This window comes from Poecilia reticulata, linkage group LG12, assembly GCF_000633615.1.
Source record: "Poecilia reticulata strain Guanapo linkage group LG12, Guppy_female_1.0+MT, whole genome shotgun sequence".
In the NCBI taxonomy this organism is placed as follows: domain Eukaryota; kingdom Metazoa; phylum Chordata; class Actinopteri; order Cyprinodontiformes; family Poeciliidae; genus Poecilia; species Poecilia reticulata.
In genome coordinates, this window is record NC_024342.1 from 2,930,321 (window position 1) to 2,944,010 (window position 13,690).

Sequence of the window (13,690 nt, forward strand, 5' to 3'; positions counted from 1 at the left end):
TATATATATATATATATATATGTGTTTTTAACATGTTAAAACTATCACCATGTCATGACAATATAATATTAGACAGACGACCTGTGAAAATATCAAGCTCTTCCACCTCATCCCAGTGCAACTATGGCCGTCTGAAGAAATGCACCACTCCCAGTCAGAAACAACCAATCAGAGCGAAGAGGAGGGCCTTAATGCTGCCAATCACAGTCATGGATGCCCTCCTTAATGTACTAATGATGGAGAAGCAACTTACCGTTCCAGGGAAACTTTTTATCCGCCATAATCGGTGGCTATGCTAACTAACCTTAGCATTCCTGGCAGGCGCCGCTATGTGATTGGCTGTTTCTAGTTAGCACTGGGAGAAGGCACACATTATCTCTCTCATTCCTACTCAGTGGCGCAACAACACATTATTCAGGTGGATGCGAAAACATAGATCGCTCTCTCGCTCCCTCCCCCCGAGGCGACGATACGTGAAGGGTTAAACTCGCTACATTTACCAAGTTATGTGCGCGAGATGAAGGAGCGTAAGGCGCGCTGAAGTGTATGGGAAAACATCATCGGCGCGCCGCCCCCTCCAGACGGGGTTTTGGCGCCCCCTCTGGTACCGCGCCTCTATGCGTTGCATACCCTGCATACCCACTTTTTGTGCCACTGTTCCTACTGGTGTATTAGGGCCATTATAGATGTATAAAAAATGGAGGAGTAAATTTCCACAACAAAACATGGACATTTTCAAGTATTTTTTTTCTAGAAAATTTCAGAAGTTAAAAGTCTAAAATAAATTAATTAAAAGGCCACATTTATGGGAAAATCGTTTTTTTTTTTTTTTTTGCGCTGATGACGCTGTTGTTAGCTTCTTCTAGGTCAAAGACACAGGGCTGTACCATCTGCTTGCAGCCACTTGTGTCTGAGGCGCTAATGTAAACACTTGAGTTGGGAGGGCGTGGCCAGCCGCTCATTAGCATAACCATCATCAAAACAGGTAGAACTACTCAAAAAACACATTTGAGAATGGTTTTGTGTGTTAAATGTAACGAACATGTTTTTTTTGCTGTCTCCAGTTTGTTCAAGGAAGCGTAACAATCGTGGACCTTTAAGTCCTGAAACTGGAATGTTTCAGTTTTCCCTGCTCATGTGTGGGACTCTGTTGTTGCTAGTGAGTTGCGTTACCTCGTAGCTTTCCTCGTCACCAGCGACGCAGCCCACCGTCTTAATGAAGGGGTGACCCGGGTTGTCCACCCCTGTCTGGATGCACTGGTCAAGGGTCCAGTTGTTGGGAGTCAGCTTGTCCCTCAGTTTGGCGTAAACAGCCGGAGTCAGAGCGGTGGCCATGCAGTTGTTGTGTTTCCTCAGGTCGGGGAAGTCTGAGCTGTCGGGAAGGAAGAGGAAGAAGAAATGAACAAGGGAAGAAAAACAGAACGACAGAAGAAACAGAAAGGAGACGGAAGAAAAGATAAAACATGTTCCTGGTGCAGCATGTTTCCTGGCAGAGTGTCCTGAACGGCTCCGATTTCAAATTTAAGTGTTTGAAAGCCTGCTGCACCGTAACCGTTATTTCAGTCACAATTAATCGAGTAGTCGGGGAAAAGAAAAAAATATAATTGGCGCACTGTTCATAATTTTCATTCATACATTTGAAATGCATAAAAAATGCAAATAAACAATTCAGTTCCTATTTTAGTGAAGCTAAAACTAATCCACTATTTCATTCTGGGTAGAACGTTTATCAATCAATCAATCAATCAATCAATCAATCAATCAATCAAATTTTATTTGTATAGCACATTTCAGCAGCAAGGCATTTCAAAGTGCTTTACATAATTAAAATAAAAACAGTATGACATTGAATAAACAGTGAGAAAGAGAAAGATTTTGAAAAAAAAAAAGAAACATTAAAACCCGCACCCTTTTAGGACTTCAGTTAAATGTCATTTAACTGGGACTCTAACCCTCTGGGACTTTAGTCAAAAACACCGTTTGACAAGGACTCCAACCTCTAGGTTTTTAGTTGAAACTCTGTCAACTGGGACTCTAAACCCTGTAGAACTTTAGTTAAACGCCGTTTAACTGGGATTCTAACCCTCAGGGACTTTAGTCAAAAACACCGTTTGACAAGGACTCCAACCTCTAGGTTTTTAGTTGAAACGCCAACAACTGGGACTCTAAACCCCGTAGAACTTTAGTTAAACGTTTTCCGAGGGGCTTAACATCATTAAAATGTAAACAGTGAGAAAGAGAAACAAAAAGAAATTAATAAATACATAAAAAGTAAATATAAAAACATGGAAGACATCAAAACCGGCACTCTAACCGTAATTTAGCCATAAGCAACTCTAAACAGGTGGGTTTTAAGTTGAGATTTAAAGGCAGCCAGTGTTTCAGCTGTTTTACAGTTTTCTGGAAGTTTGTTCCAAATCTGTGGTGCATAGAAACTGAATGCTGCTTCTCCTCGTCTGGTTCTGGTTCTGGTTCTGGTTCTGGGGATGCAGAGCAGACCAGAACCAGAAGATCTGAGGGGTCTAGATGGTTGGTACAGTAATAACAGATCTTTAATGTATTGTGGTGCTAAACCGTTCAGTGATTTATAAACTAACAACAGTATTTTAAAATCTATTCTCTGAGCTGCAGGTGTAGGAACTTTAAAACTGGTGTTATGTGCTCTATCTTCCTGGTTTTAGTGAGAACCCGAGCAGCAGCATTCTGGATCAGCTGCAGCTGTTTGATTGATTTATTAGTCAGACCTGTGAAGATGCTGTTGCAGTAATCAATGCGGCTAAAGATAAACGCATGGATGAGCTTCTCTAGATCTCGCTTGGACATAAGTCCTCTAATCCTAGAGATGTTCTTCAGGTGATAGAAGGCCGACTTTGTGACTGTCTTAATGTGGCTCTGAAGGTTCAGGTCCATCACTACTCCAGGTTTCAGGCCTGATCGCTGGTTTTTAGTTGTAATAACTGAAGCTGTGCATTGATTCTGGTTCGCTCCTCTTTAGGTCCAAAGATAATAACTTCAGTTTGTTTCTGTTCAGCTGGAGAAAGTTTTGGCACATCCACATATTTATCTGTTCTAAGGATCTATTCAGTGATTGGATGGGTTCAGAGTCACCTGGTGACATCATGATGTAGAGCTGTGTATCATCCGCGTAGTTATGGTAGCTGATCTTTCTTCCTGTTATAACCTGAGCCAGTGGGAGCATATAAACATTGAAAAGAAGGGGTCCTAGGATTGAACCTTGGGGTTTATAAACAAAGACAGATTTTTTATTGTAAATGTAAAATATTTATATTATTTATGAACAGTTTTGGTTTAATTACTGAGTGTGTTTAGGAGATTGGATGTTTAATTCTGTATACTGTAGTTCACAATTATTTGATTGTTAAATTAGTTGACAATTATTTTAAATAATCGATTAATCACCATTAATCTAATAAACTGTTTCAGCCACAATGTGATTTGTAGCCAGTCGTTAATTAATCAAACTCTCTTTGACTTCCTTATGTCATGTCAGTGAAGCGAGCCAGGAAGAGACCAGAAGGTCACGATAAACACTCTGGATTCTCGCTTAAAAAATAAAGTAAAATAAATCCGTTCATTCTCAGGATTTACAGGTTGAAGCTTTTCTTGAATTTGCTTCCCGTCCACAGGGCGACTAGGAAAGGGAGACATGAGCGGCATCTGAAACCTTAAGAGAAAGTGAGTCAAAGGTAGCATAGATGAAACATGAGAGGGTCACTGGTCACGAAGGCATTTGCCGCTGCGTCAGTCATGACCCCCAACCAACGCTCAACCTCCACTGATGCAATCCATCTCTCTGAGCCTCAGAATGAGGCTATCACACCTGACATGCTTCTAGGAAACGGAAAAGTTTCTGATGCTTCTGTACCTGGCCCCTCATCGAGGCCCTCCATCTTACCTGGGAGGGTAGAGCTTCTTCTTGGCCTCGGCAGCCAGGGAGCCATTCTCGTTCAGCAGGACGCCGGTGGCCATGGTGCCCGCGCCCAGGCTAGCCAGCAGCACGGCCGTGCTGCGGCCCGAGATCAAACGCCTGAAGGAGCCCGACATCTTTCCTCCAGAAAAGTACGGATCAGTAGAAGAAGAGCTAGAAATGCCAAGAAAGACAGAAACTGAAGAAGGAAATAGCAAAAGCAATCGGTAAGGTCTGGAAATTATGCAAATTAGCGGAAATAAATAACTGAATTGTTTTGTGAGCGCATGCAGGATCACACTTGTAACTATTGCAGACTATGACATTATTTAATATAATAAAGTCGTTAATGGAGTGGTGTCCTAACGTTTTGTCACGTGAGCCGAAGCCATCAAGATGAAAGTAATTGAGGGCCACGAAATGTAGATATTTTTATCTATTTTAATTAAAAATGCAGTATCTTTAATTTTTTTATATGTATAAAATGTTTCTCTTTCACTTGGACAACAAGAAACAAAACACAATATTCTAATGAAATAAAAGAAGTCTGTTTTTTGTAGAAAGGAAGCTGCAAGTGGTTGTACATCAACATGAATCATAAATTGATTGTTTTCTACAATTTTTATTCGTCTCAGTAAAAACAATGAGGTTTCACTCAATCTTAGAAAAACATCCCACATTATTTAGCCGAGTTCAACAAACCGGTCGCCAAAATCTGCTCTTAAGTAAAAACTGGCTGAATGTTTGTCGTATTATTTGCTACAAAATTGAGTCAACGTGAAAAAGATAATTGAACAAAGATCAGTACTTTGTGTTGTACTTTCCTTTTTTAACCGTATCTTTGATAAAAGGCAGTAAAACGTTCTTGAACCATTATTTATAAATGTTTTAAAACTCTATCCTTGAGCCTGAAAACCAAGTTTGCATGTTTTTTTTTGTTTTGTTTTTGTCATCAAGGATCTCACAAAATCACTTCGAGGGCCACTAACGGCCACCAGACCACATTTTGGACACCCTTGGATTAATGGAAACTTTATAATTGCTACGTTCAATCATCAGATTCTGTCCTGCTGGATTGTGAATCAGACTCTTGTATACCTTCCAGGTGTTTTTCTTTGGCTTGTTTCTCTAAACTTCATTCCACCCCACCCTCTGTCTTGGCTGCTGCTTTCTGATTGGTCCACACCCACTTGGATGGAGCAATCACCCAATTGGGTTGGTGGAGGTTAGGGTGTGGAGCATGTGGTTATTAGGTATGCAGTCTCTTTGTATACCTGCTAACTAAATTAGTTTAACTTTCTATTTGAAACTGTATACATTTAAATCTGTTCTGAGTCATCTGCGGTTTATTAGAACAACAGAATTAGCATATTGTCATCTTCTTAACATGATAGCCTCAGTCATATTTTGCCAAGTGTTTTTTTTTTTTTTTTAAGGTAGTCAACAAAGTTATTGACAATAAAAAGAAAAAAAAAACAGGTAGTGCTTTTTTTTTTTTTCAAAATCACTTTTGGCCAAAAATGACGTATTATTCCGATATTAATCTTGTGCATGCATGAGCTTTCTCGGGGTACTCCACTTTCCTCTCAGTTAAAAAACGTCCATGTTAGTCTTGGCTAAATGGTGAAAATGACACTTTGATCATTTTCTTGCACATTAACCTGTGGATGTTTGCATCACACATCTGTTTGTTAACCTTGTAAGCTGAAGATTTCTCAAATTTCTGGTAATTAGACCACTAAGCAGTCGCTGTTGTCTGAACCACATTGGTCTCCACAAATGAAATGCTCTGCGATAGCCCTGATCCTCTTCTGCAACCCTAATTCCACGTTGCCCACATGTTTTTTTCTTTTCTTGGCTTTACTGTTAATGAACATTGACACATGAAAACAGATACATTTAGATAAATTCCAGTTATCTGTTCCCAGATTTACACTTATTTCTAATCAGATTCAGTATATGGGAGGTCACAGCGCAGCTTGACTTTGACTCGGTGTCTAGGAGACTGTTTCTAAAAATAGAGGAGCGGCATGAGGACCAGACTGCTTCTGTTAATTCAGGTCAGAGGGGGAGAAAAAAAAAATCCCTAATCGATCCAATATTTTTAAAATGAGCCGATCAGGTCAGACCCAACTTTCACCCACAGCGTTTATATCTTTACGTTTGCAGTGCAGACTGGAGGACACATACTGTTTGGGTCAGTGGTGATATTATTATTATTAATAGATCAGTGGAGGGAAGTTTGGTGCCAAGACCAAAGCCCCTCCTGGCTGATGGATACAGAATCATTCTGGACAGAAGTTCATAAGGTCAACACAATGTTAAAGAGAGATGGAAAATGGATATGGGGAAAATCATGTGACCCGAGAACTTGGCAGGACATCAAAAGTTTAAAACTCAACTGTTCAGAGTAGTTTGCAAAACTGCAAAAGTTTTTTTTATTTTTTAATTAACTAAGCATTCTCTTGTTTGCTAAGAAAAGCGTGTTGTAATCATAACCAGCTTCTAATAGATTCTGTCAATTTAAACACAAATATGACACATGCACTCACTTAACAATCGTGTTCACAGAAACTCGGGATTTAAATTGTTCTTAAATATATCAGCTAATGGAGGTTCTCTGTCAGAGAAACGAAAGGAGGAGGGTAACATACCTGGATGAAAGCTGCTGCCTTCTGACTGAAGGTTGTTGAAAACCAGCTTTTGAGTCTCCTCTGTGGTTGGCTCCGCCCCCCCCACCCTCTCCGAACTCTACTCCACTTGTGGGAATACAAATTGAGGGCCAATCACAAGTTAAGACACACTTATAAACCAATGAAGGCAGAGATCTCCTGTAAACAGAGCCATGATTAACTTTGATGGCTCTAATATCACCGTCTGGTTTGACCTTCACATTTACACATGATCTCTTCCTCTCTCCTTCAGTTGTCTCAAACTCTGCTGCAGCTTCGGAAATAAAACACGACTTTCACACGAGCGGAACTCTGACCCTGAAGGAGATTTGGTGCATTTCTCCAACAACTCAAAACACTTTAATGTATGGAATTATTGTTTCCATGTTCTTTTTACTTCAAGATGACATTTGCTGATCTTCTGTGTATGGAAAGCCAACAGTGCAAATACTAAGTATTGCCCTTTGATAATTTTTTTTCTTATTTTGTCATATTGCAACATCAACTCGTATTTAATGAAACTTTATGGTTAAGAAGTAGAAAATAAAGGACGGATGTGTTATTTTCTTTAATTATTCATTACAAAAAAAAATCCAGGAAGTGTCAGACTTTAGAAAGAGCTTCCAGGGGCTGTCACCCAGGGCAACAGGTTTTGGATTATTTTTGTAAGGAATGCATGTTTTGCTTTTTTTAAAACTCAAAGGCCTAATTTTCATTTTTACAGACCGTGGCCGTCTTTAGGTTTTCACAGAAAATGAAGCTTTAATTTTTTTCTTCTTCTTCATCAATGATCTGCAACAACATTTGTTTCCCTGAAAGTTTTATTTCAAGCCTTTAGAGTGTAAATGTCTGTACAATACACAAATAATTAAAAAACAATACAAGTTGAATAAAAGTATGCAACAGTGAATGAAAACAAGCTGACTCTAATGCAAACAAGTTACAGAAGATTTCAGAAAGGAAAGAGGCAAAAATGAATCTAAAAAAACAAGTCAGCTGCATCTACAAAAATAAACTGATAGTAATATATGCTATAATTATACTACTAATAACGCTACAACCTTGCAACATTCTTCTTAAAATTAATAGTGCAAACATGTCACTACAGAGGTACTCTTACAAGTTAAAGGTTTTAAAGATATGATAACATTAACAGGAATTATTATTCACAGTGATGACATCAGATAAATATATTAACAGTGATGTTTTTCTTTAGGTGGTTTCAGGAGATGATTCTTAAAAAAATATTGATCAGAAAAAATGTGTATAAAATTCTTAGCAATTCTAAACTAAAAGGAGACGTTTGTTAAGTTGGAAAAAGAGCTGAATTTGCTAAAAGATGCTTCAAAAAAAGATGAACATGCAAAAAAACAAAAAAAAAAAAACAAAACAGAAGCTCATACCCATTCAGTTTGATCAGATAGAGTAAATTTACAAGATTAAAAATGAAATTACAGCTGATGTTTCATGTGACCATGAACTCAGAGATCACAAGGTTCTCTGTGTGACAAAATGTAATATTTAAAGTCCTAGACAGGATTCAGCTAATTCCAGCTCACATTATTATCAGGTTATCAAAACATTCGTTAAGGAAATTCATTATTTTTGGGTGAGACCATCAGAATGCTCTCCTAAAAATTTTCTAAGCTTTCCATCATGTTATGTTATTTAGTCATGAAAAACATACCTGGAATGTTGCCTTGATTCTCTCATGCATATTTGAGAAATCCTTTAATCTACATGGCACCCAGGCGTTGTGAAAAAAACGTCTGGGTGGACCAAGCCCTGCTTTTGAGGATGAAGCTCCTCCTCTGTGCTGCAGTTTTCAATCTTCTAAGTTTCCCCCTCACAGAGCAGCCTCTTCCTCTTCCCCCACTCAGTTCCTTCAGACTAGCCAGCAGCAATTAACAAACACCTGGTGGATCTGCTAATCAGCTGAGCTCATTGTAGGAGCTACTTCTCAGTCTAAAGTTGGTAAAAACATTGCTAGAGGGTTACTAGAGGAGCCAGGTCGTGATGACTTCCTGAAGGTGGAGTTTCAGAGAGAGCCGGAGTCTTTAAAGAGACAGAGACCCAGTTTCAAGCCTTTATATATCGAATTAAAATTTCTTTAAAGTCATATACAGCATTTTTACATGAACTGAAGGTAACATAGTTACTTGATGGTGCTATAAAATGATTTGTGGTTAAAAAATACATAATACTGCCCCTTTAATTTCCTGAATATTCAAATCACACAGAGAAACAATAATAAAATGTGATTCATTAATGCAAAAATGGTTGTTTGATATAATATGAAGAAATAGCTGAACTTTGTGTTAAAGACAACAAAGACGAATCACAGAGTGACAGCAGCAACATTCTGGTGCTGATGGTGTTTCTCCACTCATAAAGGTTTGAGAATATGGCAAGGAATTGTTTCTGCGATACAGTACAATAACTAGATAAATACCTCAGATCTCCATAAAACAAGGCACATTGTCTCCTGAGTTTCCCCTACTACACCTGCTGACCACCTGTGTGTGACATAAAAGCACCGGCTTTATTTAAAAGGTGGTGCTGTGAGCTGAGAGGTGTGAATCTGTGCAGTAGATGCAGGTTTCTGGTGTAAAATTAACCTGGAGGGACTCGAGGTTCGATCTTCAGTGAGAGCTCATACAGAGTATCTTCATCCATTACTACGGTCTTATCCAGCAGGAACTGAGTTACCTGGATACAAAGTAAAAACTGCTTGAGAAAAGAATTTTTTTTCTTTTTTTTTAATAAATAAATGCTTATTAAAAAAGGCAAACCTTGGATTGGTGCTCTATCCTGTAAGGAGCCTGCTGGAACTGACGAATTTCCCGGATGATATGAGAGATCTGTAGGAGCAGAGAGAGCAACAAAAAGAGAGCTTTTTAATACCAATAAATCTTGATTTATAAAAAGCCATGACACATTTTTCTAAAAAATGCACAGAAAATAAAATTTTCTTAAACAGAAATGTATTAGGTGTAAAAATAGATTCGCATTTATTAAAAAAGTTTTTCCATTCATCTTAATTTTGCAGTAACTAGAACCTCCAGAGCAAATCTTGTAGCCAAAAATAAGAAAACAATTGACTGGGCATGTCTTATGCAAAACCTTTTTTATGTTTCGTGTCCATAATCATTTACTGATCCATTTTGTTTTTTGTTTATTAGTGAACAAATAAAATTTAAAAAAGGCAAAAAAAGTTTGTTTTAAAAAAGTGTTACAATAACAATATAATGTTTTCGTTGCCCCTCGCCAAATCTAAGACATCATTTGTGTTGATTCGGCAATTTTCATTGTTCTACCATTTTCAGCCACCAGATGTCTCTATTGTCCTGCACACCTGCAGCAATTTCCGTGTAATGTAATCTTTGGACAGTGCCTCAGTTGTTAAATTCAGATCAGATTGCTGTGTTTTAAACTTTATGAAGCAAAAATATCCCAAAAAAACATTAATAGACATCCTACTTTTAATTTTAGAGAGTATAAACCTCTCTAAAATTATGGTAGTAATTTTTTTAATCTTCAGAAAATAAGCTGGCCCTGCATTCAATGTATTGACAATAAAAGCCAAACTCCAGAGTTGTGTTTTGGGCTGTAGGACAGAAAGTCTCACCATTCTCATCTTGGAGAAGTTAACCAGCCCGTCCTCAGTGAAGTTGGGCGTTCCCTCCTCGATGAAGGCCAGGTCAGTCAGGTACATGCCCAGGTACGGCACACACGGAGGGTTGCAGCTGCGCACAAGGAGGTAAAAATGATCTCATAGTGGTGTCAGCATCATGCTGTAGGGCAGAGTGCGACTGTGTGTGACTGTAGCTACTTTTTCAGCGTCTCTCTGAGATTTTTGAACCTCCCCTCTGATGATACGATCTTCTGAAGCCGGTCCATCAGCGCCTTTGTCTGAAAAATAAAACAAAAAACAAAAGATAAATCATAACGTTGGAGGTTTTCTGTGTGTGTAAGGTAGCGTTAGTACTGCGAGCTGATTCAGCTAAACCTGTTTGCAAACTTTAGCCCAGGTTTTCTTCAGCCTGTAGATGGCGCTGCGGTTGAGAGCAGAGGTGATCTCCAGCACGCCGTTGTAGTTGTTGAGGCAGCGACAGATGTCGGCCACGGCCAGCCACTTCTCTATGGAGCCAGCCCGAGAGCCCACGTCGCTGTGGGCCATGATCTGAGACGCCACCAGGTTGCTCATCTGAGGAGATTTCACAGGAATCACAAGACAGAACAATCTGATCCGCTAAAACTGTTATCCACTAACATTTTGATCCATTTTTACCATCATGTTGGTCTGATTCACAAAGCAAGAAGCAGTGATGATGTGCACTGATTGTATAATATAAATCCCTCCAGTGTTTGTTTAAAATGAATCAAAGCCACAGGTGTCAAACTCCAGGCCCGTGGCCCAAATTCTGAACGCTGCAGGTATTTCTTTGGTCCTCTAGAGTTTTGGAACTTTTCCATGTCATGGACACTTTTATTCACAATCCTATATATTACAATAAGAACTAAATCAAAAAATCGCGTGATAAATTAAAATAAGCTCAATAACCATTTGCATGATTTGTCCTTTTGTGTCTTTTCTCTTTCTACCAAAAAATGGATGACAAAAGTCTTCAAACAGAGCTTTTTTTGAAGGACAATTTTGTTTACAGAGACTTCATGATTCATTTTATTTATTATTTCTGGTGTTTTGTTTATTTGTTTTGGATATGTCTTCCAGTTCCAGTGTTAAATGTTCATTATAGTTTAAAGTTTGAAACGGTGCGTTTTCTTACATCATTAAAGTGCTGGCTGGTCTTCATGATGTATGGAGTCCTTTCAGTCTTGTCCACCTTCATCCAGCCCTGACCCAAAAACTCCCTGAGTGGACACACAAAGTGAGATGGTCAGTCAATCTGAAAGGTGATCTTTTAATGTTTTCACATGGTAGAAAGCTGTGTATAAATGTGACACTGAATGAAAGAGATCCAGGGTTTAATTTATTAACTTTTTTTTTTTTTTTTGCAGAACTGCTTCTCATTATAATCACAGCTGCACATCTTACATGATTTGTCTGTAGCTGCTTTGAACATCAACAGACTGAAATGTTTGTATATTTTTCTTTGAAAAGTAGCTTCAGCTTAGTCAGATTTTAAGGAGAACATCTCTGAATATTTTTTTGCTACAAAATATGTAAAGAAACAATTTTCCAAATGTTTCTCCTCACTTTGATTCACTATTCAATAATTGTTGCATTCGGTTAGCATTTAATGTTGCCTCGTATCTTCTGGATTTAGTTGGCCATGAGTTATGTGGTGGAAGATTTTTGACTTTATTAATTTGATGTTTATGTCATAATATTACGTCAACATATTTATGTTACGTGATGAAAAAATGTTCCACCACAATCCCATATTTCGATTATTATAAAAATATGTAATAATTCTATTTATCACACATCAAATTTTATTTCATCTCCACAGTTCCTTCAGTCTTTTCTTGACAGAAACTTCCCCACTTCACGCTTCCTAGCAATGACCAGGAGCCAATCACAAAGATGAGCCTGGCAAATAACATTTCAATAAATTATTTTAACTTATGCTTCATAATAACGATTAGAAAACAGATAAAACCTCAATAAAATGCATTGAAGTCTGTTTTAGTAATGTGACAAAATGTAAATAAAGGTGGTCTGCTGCTATTTTAAGGCAATCTACTTTTAGATTATCATTACTTACTGTTTTATATGAGTTATTTTACCCGTTGCAGCTGTTGTTATTTCTGTAATCCTTGGATAGAGTTGGACAGATTTTATCCAAACAAAAACCTCCTGGGGCCGATTGACGGTACAGTAGTGGTTAGCCGTGTACTCACTCATAGGGAATGCTCCTGAAAACGATGTGATCCAGCAGCGTGATCTGCTCCGCCATCTCCATGGCTGAAAGGGACTCAAAACACTCGACTTTAGGACTCTCCGCCTTGTTCACACACAGACACACATCGGCTTAATGTGTGGGAAGCGCAGCATAAAGATTGCTAACAACTTTAAATCTACAGGAAGGATCACTTCCTGGTGGACGTTTAACAGGGAATGAGAGAGAATTATCCTTACCACAATGAAATGCAGAAGAGGGCAGCTTTTCTGTTTTATTATAACAAGAGAAGTCATTTCAAACTTTTTTTGTTTCATTGAACGCATTCAGTGAAGTGTTTCACATGAACTCACACTGACCATCTGTAGGATGTCTTCTATCCTCAGCTGAGTGTCGTCTGGTTCGTCCTGAGAAATGGCACTGCAAAGCAAACCGCAGGGTCAATTTGAAGATACATCAAGGAAAATTCTAAATATCTAACATTTGACAGCAAAATAATTACAACAAATGTGAAAAAGAAACCTCTGACATTATGAAGAGGAGGTTTTCCAGTAAATAGTCTGCACCTTAAAATGTTGGTTGCTGCTTTTCTCTCTTGGGGCAGAAGATCTGGGTCTCGCAGCACCTCCTCCAGCAGACTGATCACTCCTGTCTTCAGCTCGCTGTTCAGGTCAAAGTCCTGACAGAGACACAGACACACGACATACTGCATCAGAAAGTTTCAGCTGAGAGGATGTGAAGCACACAGCAGAACAGCATCAGAGCAGTCGGTGACATAATGGCAGCCAGTGTAAAATCCATCAAGAAAGAAGGAACGTGGTAGAGAAACTAATGAAAAAGTAGGAAAAGAAATTCTGATATGTGCATTGCTACAGAAGCATTAATAACTCACACATACAAACCACTTATTGGAATTACACAGTTTTACTTTAATCTTATTGCAATGACCTGATATTAATGTTACTCAGACTCATGCTGTGTTACACAGACTCTCTCTGTTCTCATGAAGGTTGACTCTCTCCTAAATGGACTTTTAAAAAATAAGTTCTGATAACAATTTCACCATTTGGGATTGCTCAGGGATGGTGCATCAAACATTTAGTCAAGGACAGCAAGGATAAATTTAACTAGAAAAATAGCTGTTCCTAGCGAAACAGCCGTGAGAATGCATATTTGCAGAATGACTGCTGCAGAAATGCAAGAAAAATGGAGAAAAGCTTAAG

The 13,690-nt window shown here is 38.5% G+C and overlaps 2 protein-coding genes across 7 annotated transcripts in view; both read right to left on the reverse strand.

The window, feature by feature from the left end:
- Nucleotides 1–6,661, reverse strand: part of ckmt2a (creatine kinase, mitochondrial 2a (sarcomeric)) — a 14,042-nt gene extending 7,381 nt beyond the window's left edge. Inside the window, exons 1-3 of the mRNA XM_008423797.2 lie at nt 6,583–6,661; nt 3,917–4,102; nt 1,129–1,372 (exon numbers count right to left, since the gene is read on the reverse strand). Of these exons, the coding sequence (XP_008422019.1) occupies nt 1,129–1,372; nt 3,917–4,065 (393 nt within the window). The 5' untranslated portion in view covers nt 4,066–4,102; nt 6,583–6,661. The remainder of the gene's footprint in view (nt 1–1,128; nt 1,373–3,916; nt 4,103–6,582) is intronic.
- A 742-nt stretch (nt 6,662–7,403) lies between these two features.
- The window catches only part of rasgrf2a (Ras protein-specific guanine nucleotide-releasing factor 2a), a 40,285-nt gene continuing 33,998 nt past the window's right edge, over nt 7,404–13,690 (reverse strand). For 5 of the 6 annotated variants that reach the window (XM_008423273.2, XM_008423270.2, XM_008423272.2 and 2 more), the window contains 10 exons: nt 13,034–13,146; nt 12,821–12,887; nt 12,707–12,736; nt 12,469–12,572; nt 11,391–11,475; nt 10,610–10,807; nt 10,433–10,512; nt 10,229–10,346; nt 9,393–9,461; nt 7,404–9,309 (listed from right to left, as the gene is read on the reverse strand). In XM_008423273.2, coding sequence (XP_008421495.1) covers nt 9,214–9,309; nt 9,393–9,461; nt 10,229–10,346; nt 10,433–10,512; nt 10,610–10,807; nt 11,391–11,475; nt 12,469–12,572; nt 12,707–12,736; nt 12,821–12,887; nt 13,034–13,146 — 960 coding nt within the window. In that variant the 3' untranslated portion in view covers nt 7,404–9,213. The remainder of the gene's footprint in view (nt 9,310–9,392; nt 9,462–10,228; nt 10,347–10,432; nt 10,513–10,609; nt 10,808–11,390; nt 11,476–12,468; nt 12,573–12,706; nt 12,737–12,820; nt 12,888–13,033; nt 13,147–13,690) is intronic. The other variant, XM_008423271.2, reaches the window with a different exon arrangement.